Genomic DNA, 15,610 nt, shown 5'->3' on the forward strand with positions numbered 1-15,610 from the left:
AGGAAAGCAGTTGTGAAATTTTGGCAGGTGAGGCAGTTGGAACCACTCTGCCACTGTGTGCCCAAGGCCTGGTCTCAGCATCTTTGCTTGCGGCTCCCTAGTTGGACCCATTGCTCCTGGGGGGGGATGGTGCAGGACAGGTGGACTCAGCTGTATCAGGCTGTGGTGATAGGAACGCAGGGCCTCCCCCCGTACCCCTCTTGTTCACATGCTCTTCTTACCCCACAGAAAGAGTTGGCCTAGTACACGGAGTTCAAGTTGTAGCTGGTTCTAGGGCCTTTTTGGCCTGGCACAAGGATAGTGTAAAGCCGTGACCAAGTGTCTTCTTCCCCACATCCCAGGACAAGCTCCTTTCATGCTGCTGGATGTCTCCCTCTTGACACCTGGGCATGAGGAGTGGGGATGCCTGGGAGTGGAGTGCCTCCCCAGCTCTGCCTTTGTCCCCTTCCCGCCGGACAGATTCTCTGAGAGAAGGGCGGCCCGAACACATCTTTCCCTCCATCAGACTTGGGCCGCATCACAAACAGAACAGAAGCCTGAGGGACTGTGTATGATGTTTATTAGTGATGACAGTGAGGTGAGGCAGGGGCTTGTGGAGCATGCTCTGTAGGTCACACACTAGAGCCATAAGGTGAGAGTAGCCAGGGAGACAGGTCCTCTGTGCCCTGTCTCTCCCCATCTAACCCTAACCTAACAAGCGGCAGCTATGAGTCAGGGAACAAAGTCTGGAGCCCGGTTCTCCCAGGATGTATGAGGGACAAGAACAGAAATGACAGGATGCAGGGCAAAAGAATGAGAAAGGCAAGGAGGCCCCCATAAGTTCTCTGCTACACACACCCTCCTTCCCCAAACCCCCATCCAGGTTAGCTCCCGTCTGCCACTTGGCTTCACCATGCTCCTGGCCCCTGGTCCCGTCACATGTTAAGAAGCTTCCTGGCAGAGCGAGGAGAGCCCTTCCCTCCAAGAGCTTCGGCTGTGAGCTCTCTCTGGCCCGAGTGTGGCCAGCCTGCTGCTCCAGTCTTGGATGTGGATGCCCCACCCCAGCAGACGGATAGGTGTGCCACCCCGGGGGGGCTTTGATTGTCTCATTTCTAATATGTGGCAGTGAGGTGACTGGAGGCCCTCGGATGCCAAAGCAGTCCCTTGAATGTCAGGACTTGCACCTGCTCAGGGACCTTGTTTCTTCCTCATGCCATGGTGCCCACACCCCACCTTTTTGTCACTTTGATGGGGCATCCCTTCCCTGAGTCTGGTGGGAAGGCCCCTGCTAAGGGGATCCTGGCTTGAGGGCACTGCCCAGTGGGCAGCTTCCTGTGTGGGAGAAGAGGAAGGTGCCAGGGGTACAGAACACACAGCTAGTACCTGGAATGGGAGCCTAGTAGGGGTCACTGCCCAGGAGGTGAGGGGGCCCCCTGTTTCTCCCAGAACCTTGGGACCACAGGCAGCCCTGAAGCTGGGGCTGAGCAGGGGGTTTTGGGGGCTGAGCCTAATGCCAGCCTAATGCCAGTCTAACGCCACCCTGCCTGGAGTGGGCCCCCCAGCCAGCTGTGCCTGTGCCTGCCAGGGTAGGGCAGCAGGAGGCTGTCAGTAGCTATCCTTGGGCCAAGGCCGGTTGCGCTGCCAGTTCCGGTCATTGTGGTTGTGCTCCGAGTCCTGGGCTAGAAGCCGGTCTTGGGGGTCATGCCCGTTAGCACTAGGCAGCCCCGAGGTGTGTTGGCGGTGAGGCTGGTACAGGTCCTGGTAGGCATCCGCATAGTCCTCCTCCAGGTGGCGGGAGCTACGCTGTGAAGATCCTGTCCAGGCTTGGCGGGAGCTCTCGCTGGCCTCATCGGAGGGCATCAAGCTGTCCCGCTCGAGGGGGGAGTGCTCCTCGCCACGCTCCCCGAGCAGCTGCTGGTTCTGGGGGCCACACAACAGCTCTGAGTGAGGCAGTACAGACCTCACCTTGTCCTCCGGTGAGGTGCGAGATTCTTCCCCCCTCAACTCTCAATTCCCCGGTACAGGAATCAGTGCAAGGAAGAAGTATGCTGGAGCATTTTTCCTCTTCCAAGAGAGAAAACTGAAGCTTCGACTCCCACAAAATTCAGGCTCGGCCTTCAAGGCAGCCTGGGAGAAGATTCGGAGATTGTGTTTCTTTTGACCCCTAGGAAACTAATCTCTGATGTATCCATCTCATTGATTGATTCCCTCTCTCCTCAGGAAGCTCCTTTGCCCGTCTGCACTAGCTCTGCACAGCAGAGCTGAGAGTTCTACAATCCTTTGGCATGCTGAACTGGAGGCCAAGGACAGTCCTCTGAGCAGGGAGGGGCAGGCAGTGCTTTGGCTGGCTTAGCTTGAGCATCTCTGCCCACTGGAAATGGTTACCTGAAGTCCGGGGATGACACTGGGAGGACCCAGAAGTCCAGGGCCAGGGGCTGGGTGGTGCGTAGCCCGCCAGTAAACCTCCAGGTACTCGGCCAGGTGCTCACAGGCATCCTCCAGCTGGTTCTCATCCAGAATCACATCAAATGACTCCTGAGGAGGGGGAGGAAGGTGCAACATTGGTTTCCCCTCAGCAGCAGCCCCCAACCCATCTCTGTCACTGCCGCGGCCCTGGGGGAGTGGGCACAGAAGCAGCTGACCCAGGCACTCACCGGTGGACACTGAACCAGCTTATCGTATGCCATCATCTGTACGGTCAGGTGCTTCATCTGTGACTTCCCCCGGGAGCGAATGAGACGCTGGAGTACCTAAGCGGGGAGGGCAGAGCTAGGCCTAGAGTCTCTCAGGACTCTGGGTAGAGCTAGGCATTTCCTCCACTTGTGGCATCAGTAGCAGGTGAGGATGACTCAGAGTCGTGTTAAGGGCAGCAGGAAAAGGGAACTCAGGTGCCAAGCAGGGACCAAGTAGAGTCGTGCCACATTCTAGTAGGGTAGCCCTGTGGGCCTCCTCCATGACCCCAGCTGACTTACCTTTGGTGAGGACACTTTGACAAAAACGATGATGGGGGCCAGCGAGGTCTTGGCCAGCTGTGCTGGGTGGTTGATGGTGTCAGCGTCCAACACTACTAGCTGCAGGGATTTGGCCAGCTCAAATATGCGCTCGATCTCACTCTGCACTTCCGCTATGGAGGGAGGCAGCAGCAGTGGTCACCAGGAGCTCTGCCCCACTGCTCACTCCAGCAGACTTTGAGGGCTCCCAAATGGTGGACAGGAAGGAATTGGAGAGAAAGGGCATTCATCGAAGCCTGGGCAGGCAGAGGAATGGGAATTGAGGAGGAGGGGTGTGTTCTTGCCAATCCTGGGGGCAGGTAGAGGAGTTGGGCAGAAAGACAAGGAGGCAAGGAAGAGAAAAGGAGGAGGGGCCAGGCATGGTGGCTCATGCCTGCAATCTCAGCATTTTGGGAGGCCAAGGTGGGCCAATTACTTGAGGTCAGGAGTTTGAGATCAGCCTGGCCAAACCCTGTGTCTACTAAAAATGCAAAAATTAGCCAGGCATGGTGGTGGGCACCTGTAGTCCCAGCTACTCAGGAGGCTGAGGTGGGAAGATTGCTTGAACCCAGAAGGTGGAGGTTGCAGTGAGCCGAGATCTCACCACTGCACTCCAGCCTGAGCGACAGAGTGAGACTCCATCTCAAAAAAAAAAAAAAAAAAAAAAGAAAGAAAGAAAGAAAAGGGAGGAAGAAGGTTCTCACTGGTGCTTGAGTGGGCACAGAAGCAGGTAGCGGGGACTTCTCACCGATGCTAGAGCGGGCAGAGGAGCGCTCAATGATGGTCCTCTTGCCAGGATTGTTGAGCACAGATCGCTTTGCCAGGGAGAGGTCGGCTGTGACTCGAGTGATGGAGATCCTGGGGTGGGAGTGGAGAATCCCAACTAGCTTCTAAATCTGTGCCTCAGCCTCTCCTTACCCAGCTCCCACTAACTCTTCCCTTAGAGAAGACTTGCTACAGCATCTGGAAGTAGGCCATGAGCTTCTCCTTGGTTCTCAGGCCACCTCAGGCCAGGGCAGCTTACCTGCCATCAAATCTGTGTTTGAGGAAGTCAAAGAGAGCCTTCTGCATCATGTCTGTGACCTGGTGGGAGGGCATGGCACTGATGAAGGGCCCTTTTGGAGAGAGGCAGCCTCCCCATGCATGGCCCCAGAGTCGACGTCCTCCACATACAGACCCTGGAGGGAGGAGATAGACCCCTTCCACTTTCCCTAGGGACTTCCTGTGGCAGGCTTGGTAGAGGTGACTCTTTGGGGTCAAGGACCTTCCCTCACCTCATAACCTTTCAGAGAGGGTCCGACCAACACCACAGGCCGCATGGAGGGCACCACGTCATATGGGGGAACATGTTCTGCCTGCAGAATGGACATGAGGTCAGTAGAAACCATGGCCCTAGTGCCTGTCTCATGCCTGGTTGGTGTCAAGGCAGATCCAGAGGTTCTGGGCTCCCTCCCTTCTCTGTTCTGCCCTCCAACAATGACTGCCTAGAACACTGTCCCCAGAGCCATAAGCCATGATCCCCCCCAGCCCAGGTCCCTTCCTTGACTTACCTGCTTTTGCTTCTGCTTGGCTTTTCGGAAAAGGAAATACAAGATTAAAGTTGGTGAAGGGGGAAAGGTCCCTGGGGGCACGGTATCCCCATCCCCAGGGAGATCCTGGCTTCTCCCCACCCCTTCTGATCCCTCCACAAAACCCCTTCCCACACAGTTCACTTGGGCAGAATCCCCCCTTTCCCTGTGTCTTAGCTACCCACCTACCCAAAATGGGTGGGTTGAGGGGAGGCTACCTAGAGATGGTGGAGGGGAGCGTCGGTTGCCAATGTCACTCAGGCTGGAAGGGTTCCCGGATCTCCTGAGAAGAAAGGGAGGCGAGAGAGAGGCAGAGAAGAATGTGTCTTTGTGTACATATGTTCTATGCATTATTTAATAATTGTACACATTTCCATGTGCTTTATCTAGTGAGAAAGGTGTACACGCAATGTGTGTGCATTCGTGTGTGTGTCTGTAGATTTGTTTAGTGTGAGTGTGTAGAGCCGGGCATATGTGCATGTGTATTTCAGGGGGATATGCATGTGTGTGGCATGCATGACGATGTGTCCTGTGGGTACAGTTCAAGTGTTTGTTGTGTGTTTACTGAGTCACAGCCCAACTCTCACCTGGCCTTCTGCTCCTGTTTGAGCCGGATGCTCTCCAGGCGCTGGGGGCTGGGGATGAAAGCGATGTCCCCGCCCTCTTTCACTAGCCGCCCGATCCACCAGTCATTGCTGTACTTCTGGGGGTGGGTGGAGCAGGAAGGGTGGTGAGAGGAGCGCCCTGCCCAAGTCCTGGTTCTTCAATGTGAAGAAGCCAGCGAGGCAGTCACTGAGCTGGTCTAAGGAATGCAATGCAAGGGGCGGTGGGCAGAAGGGGCCAGGGGAAAGGGCAGCCAAGTTCGGGCCACCCAGGATTTCTGAGTGAGGCACTGCAGCTGTCATAGGGGACCTCGGAGGCAGCTAATCTAACTGCTCACTTGATGGACATGGAGACTGAGGCCCAAGCCAGGTCTCAGAAGGATGGAGACCCTGGGGATGAGGTCTTAGATATGAGGGGTGGACAGGTGTGTGTTAAGGAGAAGAGCTGATTAGCTTGGGGAATTAGACTGAGGACTGAAGTAAGAAGCATTGGGATCTGGGGCAAGAGCAAGAAAATGAAGTGTCAGAGGCTTAGAAGTGTTAGAGCACAGGGGTTGGTCACCTCTTTAATGTGCAGAAAATCTTTGGCCTCAAAGTTGACTCCAGAGCCCTGGACGGGGCACTCCTCATCCAGTACGCCACAGTAGCTGACATTGGTCCTCACCGCAAATGCCACAGGTTTGTGCTGGAGAATTTGGCCATTAGTGCAAGTGAGAGAAGCCTCGGAGCACCCCTTCCAGCTTCAGTGTCCCAACAGCAGAAGGCCGTGGCCTCTGCCCCTCACACGCACCCTCTCACACTCAAGGACATCCTGCCCAAGGAAACCTTGGGACTTAGGACCAAGTGCAGGTTTCCACCTAGTTTGGCCTCCTGTCTTGCCCCATGCCCAGAAAGTATACCTTGGCCCTTTCGAGCTGCTGCTGAGCCTGGCTCTCTACTTCACGCCGGGCACTTTCCCGGTCCTCCTCCAAGGAGACGTCTGAGTCCAGAGATGGGCGGCTGGTGTAGGAGTCAGCTGAACCCTGGGTTGGGAAACAGGCTGTGACTCCCAGGCTCCGGCGTGAAGGACGCTATGGAGGCACCCTCCTCACCTTACAGTGTTGCCTCTATTGCCCCGTTTCTCCATCTCCAAGGGGGTGGCTGGGTCCCTATGGCCCCTCCTATCCCCTGAGAAGGGCCCCGGTGCCTCTGAGGCTACAGGAAACCTGGCCCCATCTATAGGTGCAAAAATCTGGGCCCCTCCTCCCCCAAGCCTATTAATACTACAGCTTTGAATAGAGCCTTCACTTCTCTCTTTCCTCCCTTTTCTCCCCTCTAACATGTCCTCTGAGCTGAGGGAAGGGAGGAGTGCTGAAGATGATGTATTAGAGATGATTCTGGATCCAGGAGACCCAGCCCTCTTGTTCACAGCAGCCTGCAAAGCAGCCTGGACATCATCCCTTTAAGATGCCTGGCAGGAGTCCAGCCAGCAGTAACAGTCAAGAGACGCTGGTTGGCACAGCACCAGTCCTGAATGTGGGGATCCAGCCATCTGCCCCCTAAGATCCTACTTTCCCTACTCCAACAAGGCTCTGAAGGCTCTCAAATGGTGAGCCCTTACCCTTCCAGGGTGAAGAGGAGGACACAAAGCTGCCAACTCCTAGAAGTTACCTCCCCTTTGCTCTCCCCACCCCCTACTTTTCTTCCTCCCACACCTGCTGGGGCAACTGGCCAGATATAGGCAGCAAACAAGACACAGACCAAGAAGAACACAAAGCTGTCTCCCTGGACGCAGGTGAGGCTGGGCCATGCCTACCACTTGGCCTACATCTCCCCAGTCCTTTCCCAGGCCCAGGGGACACTGGCCCTAGAAGAAGGCTATGCTAGTGCCAGGCAACTCAGCTATGGAGCAGGACCCTGGGGATGTGGGGAGTGGGTAACATGAGCAAGGAGAGTCTCTGAGTCCTGCCCATAGGAAAGGTCATAGGCAATGAGGGTGCATTTGAGGGTCACAGAGCTCAGCTTCAAGGCCATGAGAGAGAGGCACAAATGAGTAAGGGATGCTGGACTTCGAGACAAGAGCCCAGAGGTTAGGATGTCTGGGTTTCCTCCTCTGCCTACGGAAAGAGTCTTTCATTTCCTGCCTCAGTATTCCCTCTCTGTGGGGAGAAGCCTCAAGTGATACTTCCCACGATTCTGAGATGCCAGTGGCAGAGAGAAGGGATAAGCCTAAATAAGGGGTTCATGCAGGAGTGTGTGTGTGTATAGGGGAAGGGGCTTTAGAATGTCCTTGGGTGGAGGAATATTCTCTCAAGCTCACTGGGCACGACCACCTACAGAAGGCAGCAGAGGCCAGACTCTCAGAGGAGAAGGCAAAATCACACACCTGCTGTCCACTGTGCCCTCTACCCCCACCCTGCCTTGAGCAAGAGGGCTGTTCAGCTGGGGGTCAGCCCAGGCTCTCGAGTCTTAGGCTAAAGACAGTGTCTATAGTACACCAAAGGCCTGAAGATAGCACAAGGGGGAAGGTTCTTTCGTTTTACAGAAGAGTAGAGTCTGCCCGCTGTTCCTCATCTCTCCTGAGAACAAAATGAGGCTGGATGGCAGCAGGAAAAGTGGGGGTTGAACCCCAGAAATAATCTTGGCACAGGGTGAGGGACCTCCTTCCTAGGGGTCTTAAGACACAAGAGAAACCTCTGTGGGATGTTAGTATCTGAAGCGACCAGACGGGCCAATAGGCTGGGAGGCAGAAGGCAAGGCAGATGACCACTCACTTTGGTACAGATACATCGGGTACCTCCCAGAAGCTCAGCACCATGCTAAAAGAGGAGTCTGACCTTTTCTGCCTGCGCTCCAGACTCTCAGCCCAATTTAGTAATCTTTATTTTTATTATTTTATTTATTTACTTAGAGACAGGTCTTGCTCTGTCGCCCAGGCTGGAGTGCAGTGGCACAATCGTGGCTCACTGCAGCCTTGAACTCCTGGGCTCAAGCGATCCTCCTGACTCCTGAGTAGCTAGGACTACAGGCATGCACTACCATGCCTACTAGTTTTTTGTAGAGACAGGATCTTGCTATTTTGCCTAGGCTGGTCTCAAACTCCTGGGCTTAAGCCATCTTCCTACCTTAGCCTCGCAAAGCACTGAGATTATAGGCATGAGTCTCTGTGCCTGGTTTAATTTAGTAATTTTTTTTTTTGAGACGGAGTCTTACTGTGATGCCCAGGCTGGAGTGTAATGGCGTGATGTTGGCTCACTGCAACCTCTGCCTCCAGGGTTCAAGCATTTCTCCTGCCCCAGCCTCCTGAGTGGTTGGGACTACAGGCATGCGCCACCATGCTAGGCTAATTTCTGTATTTTTAGGAGACACGGGCTTTCACCATATTGGCCAGGCTGGTTTCCAACTCCTGACCTCAAGTGATCCGCCCGGCTTGGCCACCCAAAGCGCTGGGATTACAGGCCTGAGCCACCTTGCGGCCTAATTTAGTAGTAATAACGCCTGGGGCATCTGGGGTTACCTGACCTCTCACCCTGGGATGGGAATCACAGGATCTCTCCCTAAATAATTAATGAGTTGTGCTCAGAATGGAAGCCCCTCTCCATTACTTCCAAGTCCTCCAGGCTAACTTATCTCTCGTGCTCCGGTATTACTTCGGGAGGCCAGGGCTGCCCTGCCAGGCATGATCTAGGGTCTTACCTTTCCTGTACCCTGCTACACCAAAAGAGCCAGAGTGTCAGTACTTTGGAGCTGCCAGGAGTTGGCACAGTGCCCTGGTGGTGCCCCCCTTGCCTAGTGAGTGTGTGGGCAGGCTGCAGCTCCTCTCTTGCCTGGCACGGGGGAAGGAGAGGAGGGAGATGAGCCGTTGGATTTATTTAGAGCCTGATCTCCCTCCTACTGCTTCAGAGGGGGCCTCAGGGAGAGCAAGGAGCCAGGCAAGAGAAAGGGAAGTGGGGGAGGGTGATCAGGAGCCAGAGAGCGATGGGAGGGAGCAATGGGTCAGCAGGCTGTCCTCCAACACCATCCACATGTCAGTCTGTTCCTTGCAATAGCCCTTGCCTTCTCACCAGGGATGGGAAGAACCTCCTAGGGCCCTCCAGCCCCACAGAGAGGTTTGTTCTCAAGCTCACCTTGGCACCCTGGGCTATACCAGCTGTCCCTTCAACTGTCAGAAAGAGGTGTCCACCAGAGCCTTGAAAATGATCTGCTCTAGCAGCAATGTAATTACCCCAGAGGCCCCATGGAAAATTGGGCCCAGAAGGAGCCCAGTCCCAGAAAAGGACAGTTGCCTATTCTGAGCATCAGCACTCATCTATCCTGGGCCTGGCAGCAAGTGATGGGAGAAGACTGGAACATACTCCTCTTTCCGACCCAGGGGTGCTCCATCCTATTGGGACCCCTTCCAAGCCATCTATTGGTCCACTCCTAAGGAGGCCTTCTTACAGGATATTTGAGGGAAAGTTGGCAGCTCCAAGGGTCTGAGAAGCTGCTCCGCATTCTTGCCCCATCTTTCCAGGCACTCTCCCTGCTGTCTGAGCTCCGGGAATCACTGCTTAATGAGCTGATTTGTCTCAGTGGGTCAGGAGATAAAAGCAAAGAGGAGAATTAAATATTTATTGGTTGCCTGTTTCTCTGAGCAAAGCGCATCCTCTCCATCCCCAGGCCCTCAGCTCCTCTGGCCTCACCTCCAGGCCCTCCATGCTGGGCAAGAGCTCAGGATGCCCGCTGCTCAGAGGAAGCCTCAGCAGGGGGCTGTGGAATGGATGGGGCTCAGTCACCTGGCCTACCCATGTGCTGGGTGCCCAGGTTTCAGCCTGAGAGAGAAACTGGGCTAAAGAAAGGGTGAGGAGATGAGGCAGTGCGCAGAGATGGAGGGGGTAGAAGGGAATAATGGAGCTCCTCAAGTTTTAGGATCCCTCTGTCTAAAGAGGCTGGTCCCTGGCTCCCTGGTGTCCTCTCAGCTCCCTAATGTGTTGTTTGCTTGAGGCACAAGAGGTCCGGAATGTCTGCCTCCCCAACTACCTCGGCGGGTCTCCTAGCTGTTGTGTTCAGACCCCAGAAATCCAGAATTTGGAACTCCAGACATGGCGTGTTCCCTCTCCAGAGCCTCTGTGCCCTCGGCCTCCAGCCCTGCCTCCTCCCACCCCTCTTTCCTGGGCCGTGGAGCCACCTGCTTGAGCCCTTCCCCTATACTGCCCCCTCTCTGCACACACCCGATGCCCCAGGGTCTGAGTCTGGGTCGCTGGGGAGCGCTTGGCATGAAAATCCATCTCCCCACGTTTTTAGAGCGCCCCCCTACACACACTGCCCTGACACTGAGGCGTTTTTCAAAGTCCTGAACTGGGGGAAGGGTTGAAGGGAGAGGAGGTGTCACCCCAACTTCCCCGCCCCCACCCTCACCGTGGGCACTCACCGCCTCCGAGTCCTCAAACCCGGGCACGTAGGAGTCGTCATACATGGGGGAGTCCGGGTGGGGGAAGCGAGCGGCGCCGGGGGCGGGAGCGGCCCGGAGGCAGGGGCGAGGACTGCGGGCCGCGCCCGGGAGATGCCACGGAGCCCCGCAGCCCTGCGGGCGGCGGCGGGGAGCGAGAGAGCGCGAAGGAGGGAGCGAGCCGCGAAGACCAGCTGCTCGGAGCTCAAATCACCGCTCCCCCCACCCCACCCCCCCAAACCCAGCCGGTCCCACCCCGAGCGCGGCTGAGGAATCTGGCGCCCGCTCCTACAACAATAGTGCCCGCCCACCTGACCCCCTCCCTGGGAGAAGGCGGGGGCGGCGAGGGGGCGGCGGCCACCGGGGAGCCCGGGCCAGGCCCGGAGAGGGGAACGGACCCGTGCTGGGTGGAAGGTGGGTCCCCGACCACCTACGGGGCCTTGGCGGCTGGGAGGAAGGGGAGGAGAGGCTGCGGGCGGGGCGGATCCAGGCAGGGAGGAGGCGGGGCGAGGAGAGATGCGGAGACAGAGACGCTCGGCAACCCAGGAACTACTCCGCCGGGAAACAAAGGGCTGCGGCGGGGGAGGGAGGGGGCGCTGAGACCGCGAGGAAGACGCCACCCGGGCGGAGACTGGAGAGGGCGCAGGTGTCGAGGAAGCCGGAGAGAGAGAGGCAGAGGGAGGACGGAGAGGACAGGAAAATGGGGAGACCCTGGGAGACAGAAGAGGCGCGGGAACAAGCGGCAGACGGGGGAGGGGTCCCAGGCGACAGCAGTGCGGGTCTGGGCCCGTGCGTCCCGGAGGCTCCGAAGCAGACCCCGCAGTAGTCCCGGGGAGGAATGGGCTTAGTGCCCCCAGGCTAATGCCAGGACGGCAACTCCTGCCCCAACAGGTGCCCGGCCCCCTCAGTACGGGAACGCTGCGGCAAAGGCGGTGTTGCCTAGCCCTTGAGAAGGGGGGAACTTTCCGTGAGCTGGATAGGCCTCCCCACACCTGTTGCACAGATAGATTTCGTCTTAGTCCGGCCAGGATGGGGGTTCCGTTCCCCACTTCCCTGCCAAGGATCGTGCCAGACAGTGCCAAGGCATCCGTGGGAACTGGGTCAGAAAGGGGCTGTTTTAGGTGAGCCTAAAGGGAGGGGAGAGAAACCAGAGGGTGGTGGTAGGGGATAGTTGTGGGTGGGATCCTGGCTACACTGGGGTTAGGAGAGGAAAGGGCCAGTCTCCTCAGAGTCACTAGGGTAAGGCCAGATTCTCCCCTCAGCAGAAGGGCTTGTACCACTCTGCACCACTCAGTCTCCTTCACAGGAACACTGAGATTTGAGGTAAGAGAGCCGCAGCCCTTATATTGAGGAAACTTTCCCCAAAGATCCACCCATTTGAGCTCTCTCCTTTTTTCATCTCCTGAGCAAAATTCCTTCTTTGATTTTTGACTGCCTACCTTTGTGCCCCACAAGGAGGACGTCCATAGACAGGGGTACACTTGGAGGCCTCCTGGTGCCCATGCCCTTGGCCCTGAGCTCAGTCCTTTTCCTTTCCCAATTTCTCACACCCGGGAGTTCAGCAATCTGCTCATCCCTCCTAGGCTTGAGGAGAATCAGACATCCAAAACTCTGACATAGCTTAATAAGATCTGTGGTAGAAGGCACTGTGCATGGGAGAGAGAAAGCCCACCCAAACCAAGTGGCTTCCCACCTGGGTCACTTATCGGTGTTATCTTAGCAAGAAAAAGAAGAGGCTTCATCTTCAGACTGACATCTTTAGTCTGTCTACTGTGGGTGGCCCAGAGCAGCCCTGCCCAGCACCTTCCTCATGCTGGGTTTGACAAACAACTTTGTTACAGCCCCTGTGGCTGAAGGGAGGTCGCTATTGGGGGAGGCAGTCAGCTTTCACTGTTGCCTCTCCTGAGTCCAGCACCAATTGGGGTTTGGTCATATACTGGATTCGTATTGGAAGTTCCGACACTGCCCACTTTTGTGCCCTCACCCAGTTACTCAGTATTCCTTGTATCCCCCTCTTTCATCCTTTTCAATTCCTTCTGTCTTTCAGGGGCCGAGAGAGGTGTCGGAGAGTAAGACCCTCAAGGTGCTTTTCTCCTGGGAGATGGTTCTAATGAAGAAAGCAGTGGTGGAGGCAGCTGCTTCTCTTCCCATCCCTGCATCCACTCTCTTGGCCTCTCCTTTTGGGACTCTCCCACCCACAGAAGGTCCTGGGGCTGTAGGTAACAGCGGATCTGCCATGGGCAGCACTCCTTCCTCACACTCCTTGTAATCTGCGACAAGGTTGTCTAAGTCTGCTCCTGAGGCATGTGTTGCCATGCCAACCATCCCCAGGAGATGGGTTCAAGTTCCTCATACCTGGCCCTTCCCCTGGGTCCTGCAGGAGCTTCAGAACTTCCCTCCTTCTCCTCATATCTCTGGGTTGCTACCCAATGCCCCTTTCCTTTCTCATCTCACCCACACCTGCCTACTCCAGTTGTAATGCCAACTTGGTGACTTCTTGTCCTGTGACACGACATGTGCCTGTCAGTGTCCATGTAGCCCTAACCTCTTTTCTTTTTCATGGCTGGGCATAAAGGGAGAGAGCTGAGGGCAATAAAGGATCAGGGGAGAGGCTCCTCCTGCTGATTCTTTCTAGGAGAGAGTTGTTAGACTGGCAGCTGGCAGGTACCCAAGTCATGGAAGCAAGACATAAGAGGAAAACCCTGAATAATCAGGTTTGGGAGCTGGAGTTCTTGGGAGGTTTCAGAATATATTCTAGCTTCTCCTGTAAGTGCACCAGGAAGCTGGGCAGATCCCTGTCCCTGGGCACTGAATGGGGAAACTGAGGCAGAAGCTAGGCCTTCTGGGAAGACTTAAAGACTCCTCTCCAGCAGTTTTTTTTTTTTGTTTGTTTTGTTTGTTTGTTTGTTTGAGACGGAGTCTCGCTGTGTCTCCCAGGCTGGAGTGCGGTGGCGTGATCTCGGCTCACTGCAAGCTCCGCCTCCCGGGTTCACGCCATTCTCCCGCCTCAGCCTCCCAAGTAGCTGAGACTACAGGCGCCCGCCACCACGCCCGGCTAGTTTTTTGTATTTTTAGTAGAGACGGGGTTTCACCATGTTAGCCAGGATAGTCTCGATCTCCTGACCTCGTGATCCACCCGCCTCGGCCTCCCAAAGTGCTGGGATTACAGGCTTGAGCCACCGCGCCCGGCCTCTCCAGCAGTTTTTAAGATCTGGACTAGATAGAGGCCCCTACCATTCTGGCTGCTAGGCTGCCAGGGAACTCGGGGACAGGCACTAGGGGAGCTTGGCAGAGCCCTTCTTGTCATCTAGCCCCTTTTTTCTGGCTTCCCGGTCAGTCCTCTCCTCCCATCCAATCCCAGTACTAGGAAGCTGCCAGCTCTGGCCGCTCCCTCCTCTCTAACCCGGTGCCTCTTCCACCCCTGGTTTCACTTCGTCCGGTTTCCCTCCCTCCCTATCGGTGCAGTCTCACCCAAACGCGTGCCCCCTTCCTAGCTTGGAGCGGAGCTCTCCTCCCATCCAGTGGGGAACCCCCCTCCCCCTCCCCCCTCCCCCCTCCCCCCACCACGGTTACCTCGTTCAGCAGGAAGGTTGCACTGGAGTCAGAAAAAGACATAGACCAGGCTAGCGGCCTCTCCTCCTCCCCCGGGCCAGGGGCTCCGAGGCGGGAGCAGAACCCGGCCGCTGCTCTGCACGCTGCTCCCGCCTGCACGCCTGGCCTCGCCCCACGCCCGCCCGGCTCCGCCGCCTGCTCCTTTCCCTCTCTCCTGGTTCCCTCCCTCTTTTTCCTCCCTCCTCCCTCCCTCCCTCTCCCTTCCTTTCTCACCGCCTCTGTCAGTCTCTGGCTCTCCCCGACTTTCAGCCCAGCCTCTCTCGCCACTTCCGTCTCTCCTAAGGTCCCCGTTCTGTTTTTCCGTGTGCCTCCCACTGTCCTTCCATCCCCACGTCGCACCCTCGCTCCTCAGCTTCCCCTGCCCCTCTGCTTCTTCCCTAAAGTCCTCCCGAGAAAGGGTAGGGACTCTGGAGCTTCCGCCGCCGCAAGCAGAAGGGCAGGAACAGCTCCAGAGCTGCCCCAGCACCTGAGCTCTTGGCGGAAGCTTCTGCTCCCTCCCGGCCCTGCTCTGCGCGCTGGGCGCGCATCCCCCGGCGGCGACTGTGACCCCGACCTCGGCGGGGAAAAGGACCGAAAAGCAAGAGTGCTGGTGCTCGGCTCGCCTGCCCAAGCGTCTAGGCGCCCATCTACCCCTCTCTGGCTCGGCCCTGTGTCTCCAGCGGGATCGGCATCCCTGTGGAGACAGCCCAGCTGGGATCGCCCCGCGCCCGCGGAGTCTCTGCTGCCTCTCCTCTCTGTCTCACTCCCGGGTTCTGGTGCCGCGGGTCTCAGCTCCTCGAAGGGGAAGGTCAAGGCGAAGCGACACGGCTCCCTCTCGACCGGCTGCAGCGCCCTGGGCTCGCTGGCCCGGCGGCTGCACGCGCCCTCCAGGTGGCGGCACCGCCTGGAGTCGGGTCCCGGGGCCGCGGGGTCCGGCCCTGCCAGCAGGCGGCGCTGCTTGGGCCAGAGCAGGGGGGACGCACCCCGGATCCAGACACCGCCCAAGCCCAGGACTAACCCCTCTTCCCCTCCTTTCAACAGGAACTGCAGTCCCATCTCGAGACCCCCAGTAGGAGACCCCAGGCTGCCTTCTACTTATCCCCACCCCGTAGGGCACCTTCGAGACACCCGTGCCCCTCCGGGACCCTAGCCCGTCCCTACCTCCATCCTGGTGTCGCGGGGCTCCCCAACTAAGCCGGGCAGCGTCCTGGCCGGGACTGGGCAGCAGGGAGTACAGAGTCGCGGGACCGCTCCTCGGGTCAGTACCCCTCCCGCCCCTTTCTGCGGGTGCGTCAAACAGGACAAGCCCAAGTTCTGGCGGGGGAAGGGGGAGCGGGGGTGTAGTCCCAGTTGGCTCTCTCTCTGGACCCTTCTGAGCGGACAGACCGCTCATTGGTCCCTTCACATCCCCAACGCCCCCATGCTGGACCCTTTTCCAGACCAAAGACGGCACCTGGGGCGGGGAGAGACGGA

General features: G+C 57.3%; 1 protein-coding gene across 4 annotated transcripts; it reads right to left on the bottom strand.

The window, feature by feature from the left end:
* Positions 1-542: 542 nt before the first annotated feature.
* Positions 543-15,373, bottom strand: LOC105492898 (calcium voltage-gated channel auxiliary subunit beta 3). Of its 4 annotated transcripts, none has more exons than XM_011760263.2 (13): positions 15,299-15,373; positions 6,039-6,161; positions 5,702-5,824; positions 5,125-5,240; positions 4,756-4,820; positions 4,520-4,539; positions 4,244-4,324; positions 3,994-4,052; positions 3,718-3,827; positions 2,952-3,103; positions 2,634-2,729; positions 2,365-2,514; positions 543-1,899 (listed from the first exon to the last, which is right to left on the bottom strand). In XM_011760263.2, exons 1-13 carry the CDS (start codon positions 15,302-15,304, stop codon positions 1,585-1,587), a joined length of 1,416 nt encoding a protein of 471 aa, XP_011758565.1. In that variant the 5' UTR covers positions 15,305-15,373; the 3' UTR covers positions 543-1,584. The 4 variants fall into 4 exon arrangements, with proteins under 4 accessions (XP_011758565.1, XP_011758567.1, XP_011758566.1 ...); XM_011760265.3 differs by lacking the exon at positions 15,299-15,373 and adding an exon at positions 14,120-14,275; XM_011760264.3 differs by lacking the exon at positions 15,299-15,373 and adding an exon at positions 10,529-13,445.
* Between the last annotated feature and the right edge of the window lie 237 nt (positions 15,374-15,610).

The sequence above is a fragment of the Macaca nemestrina genome, chromosome 10 (assembly GCF_043159975.1).
Source record: "Macaca nemestrina isolate mMacNem1 chromosome 10, mMacNem.hap1, whole genome shotgun sequence".
Classification (NCBI taxonomy): Eukaryota; Metazoa; Chordata; class Mammalia; order Primates; family Cercopithecidae; genus Macaca; species Macaca nemestrina.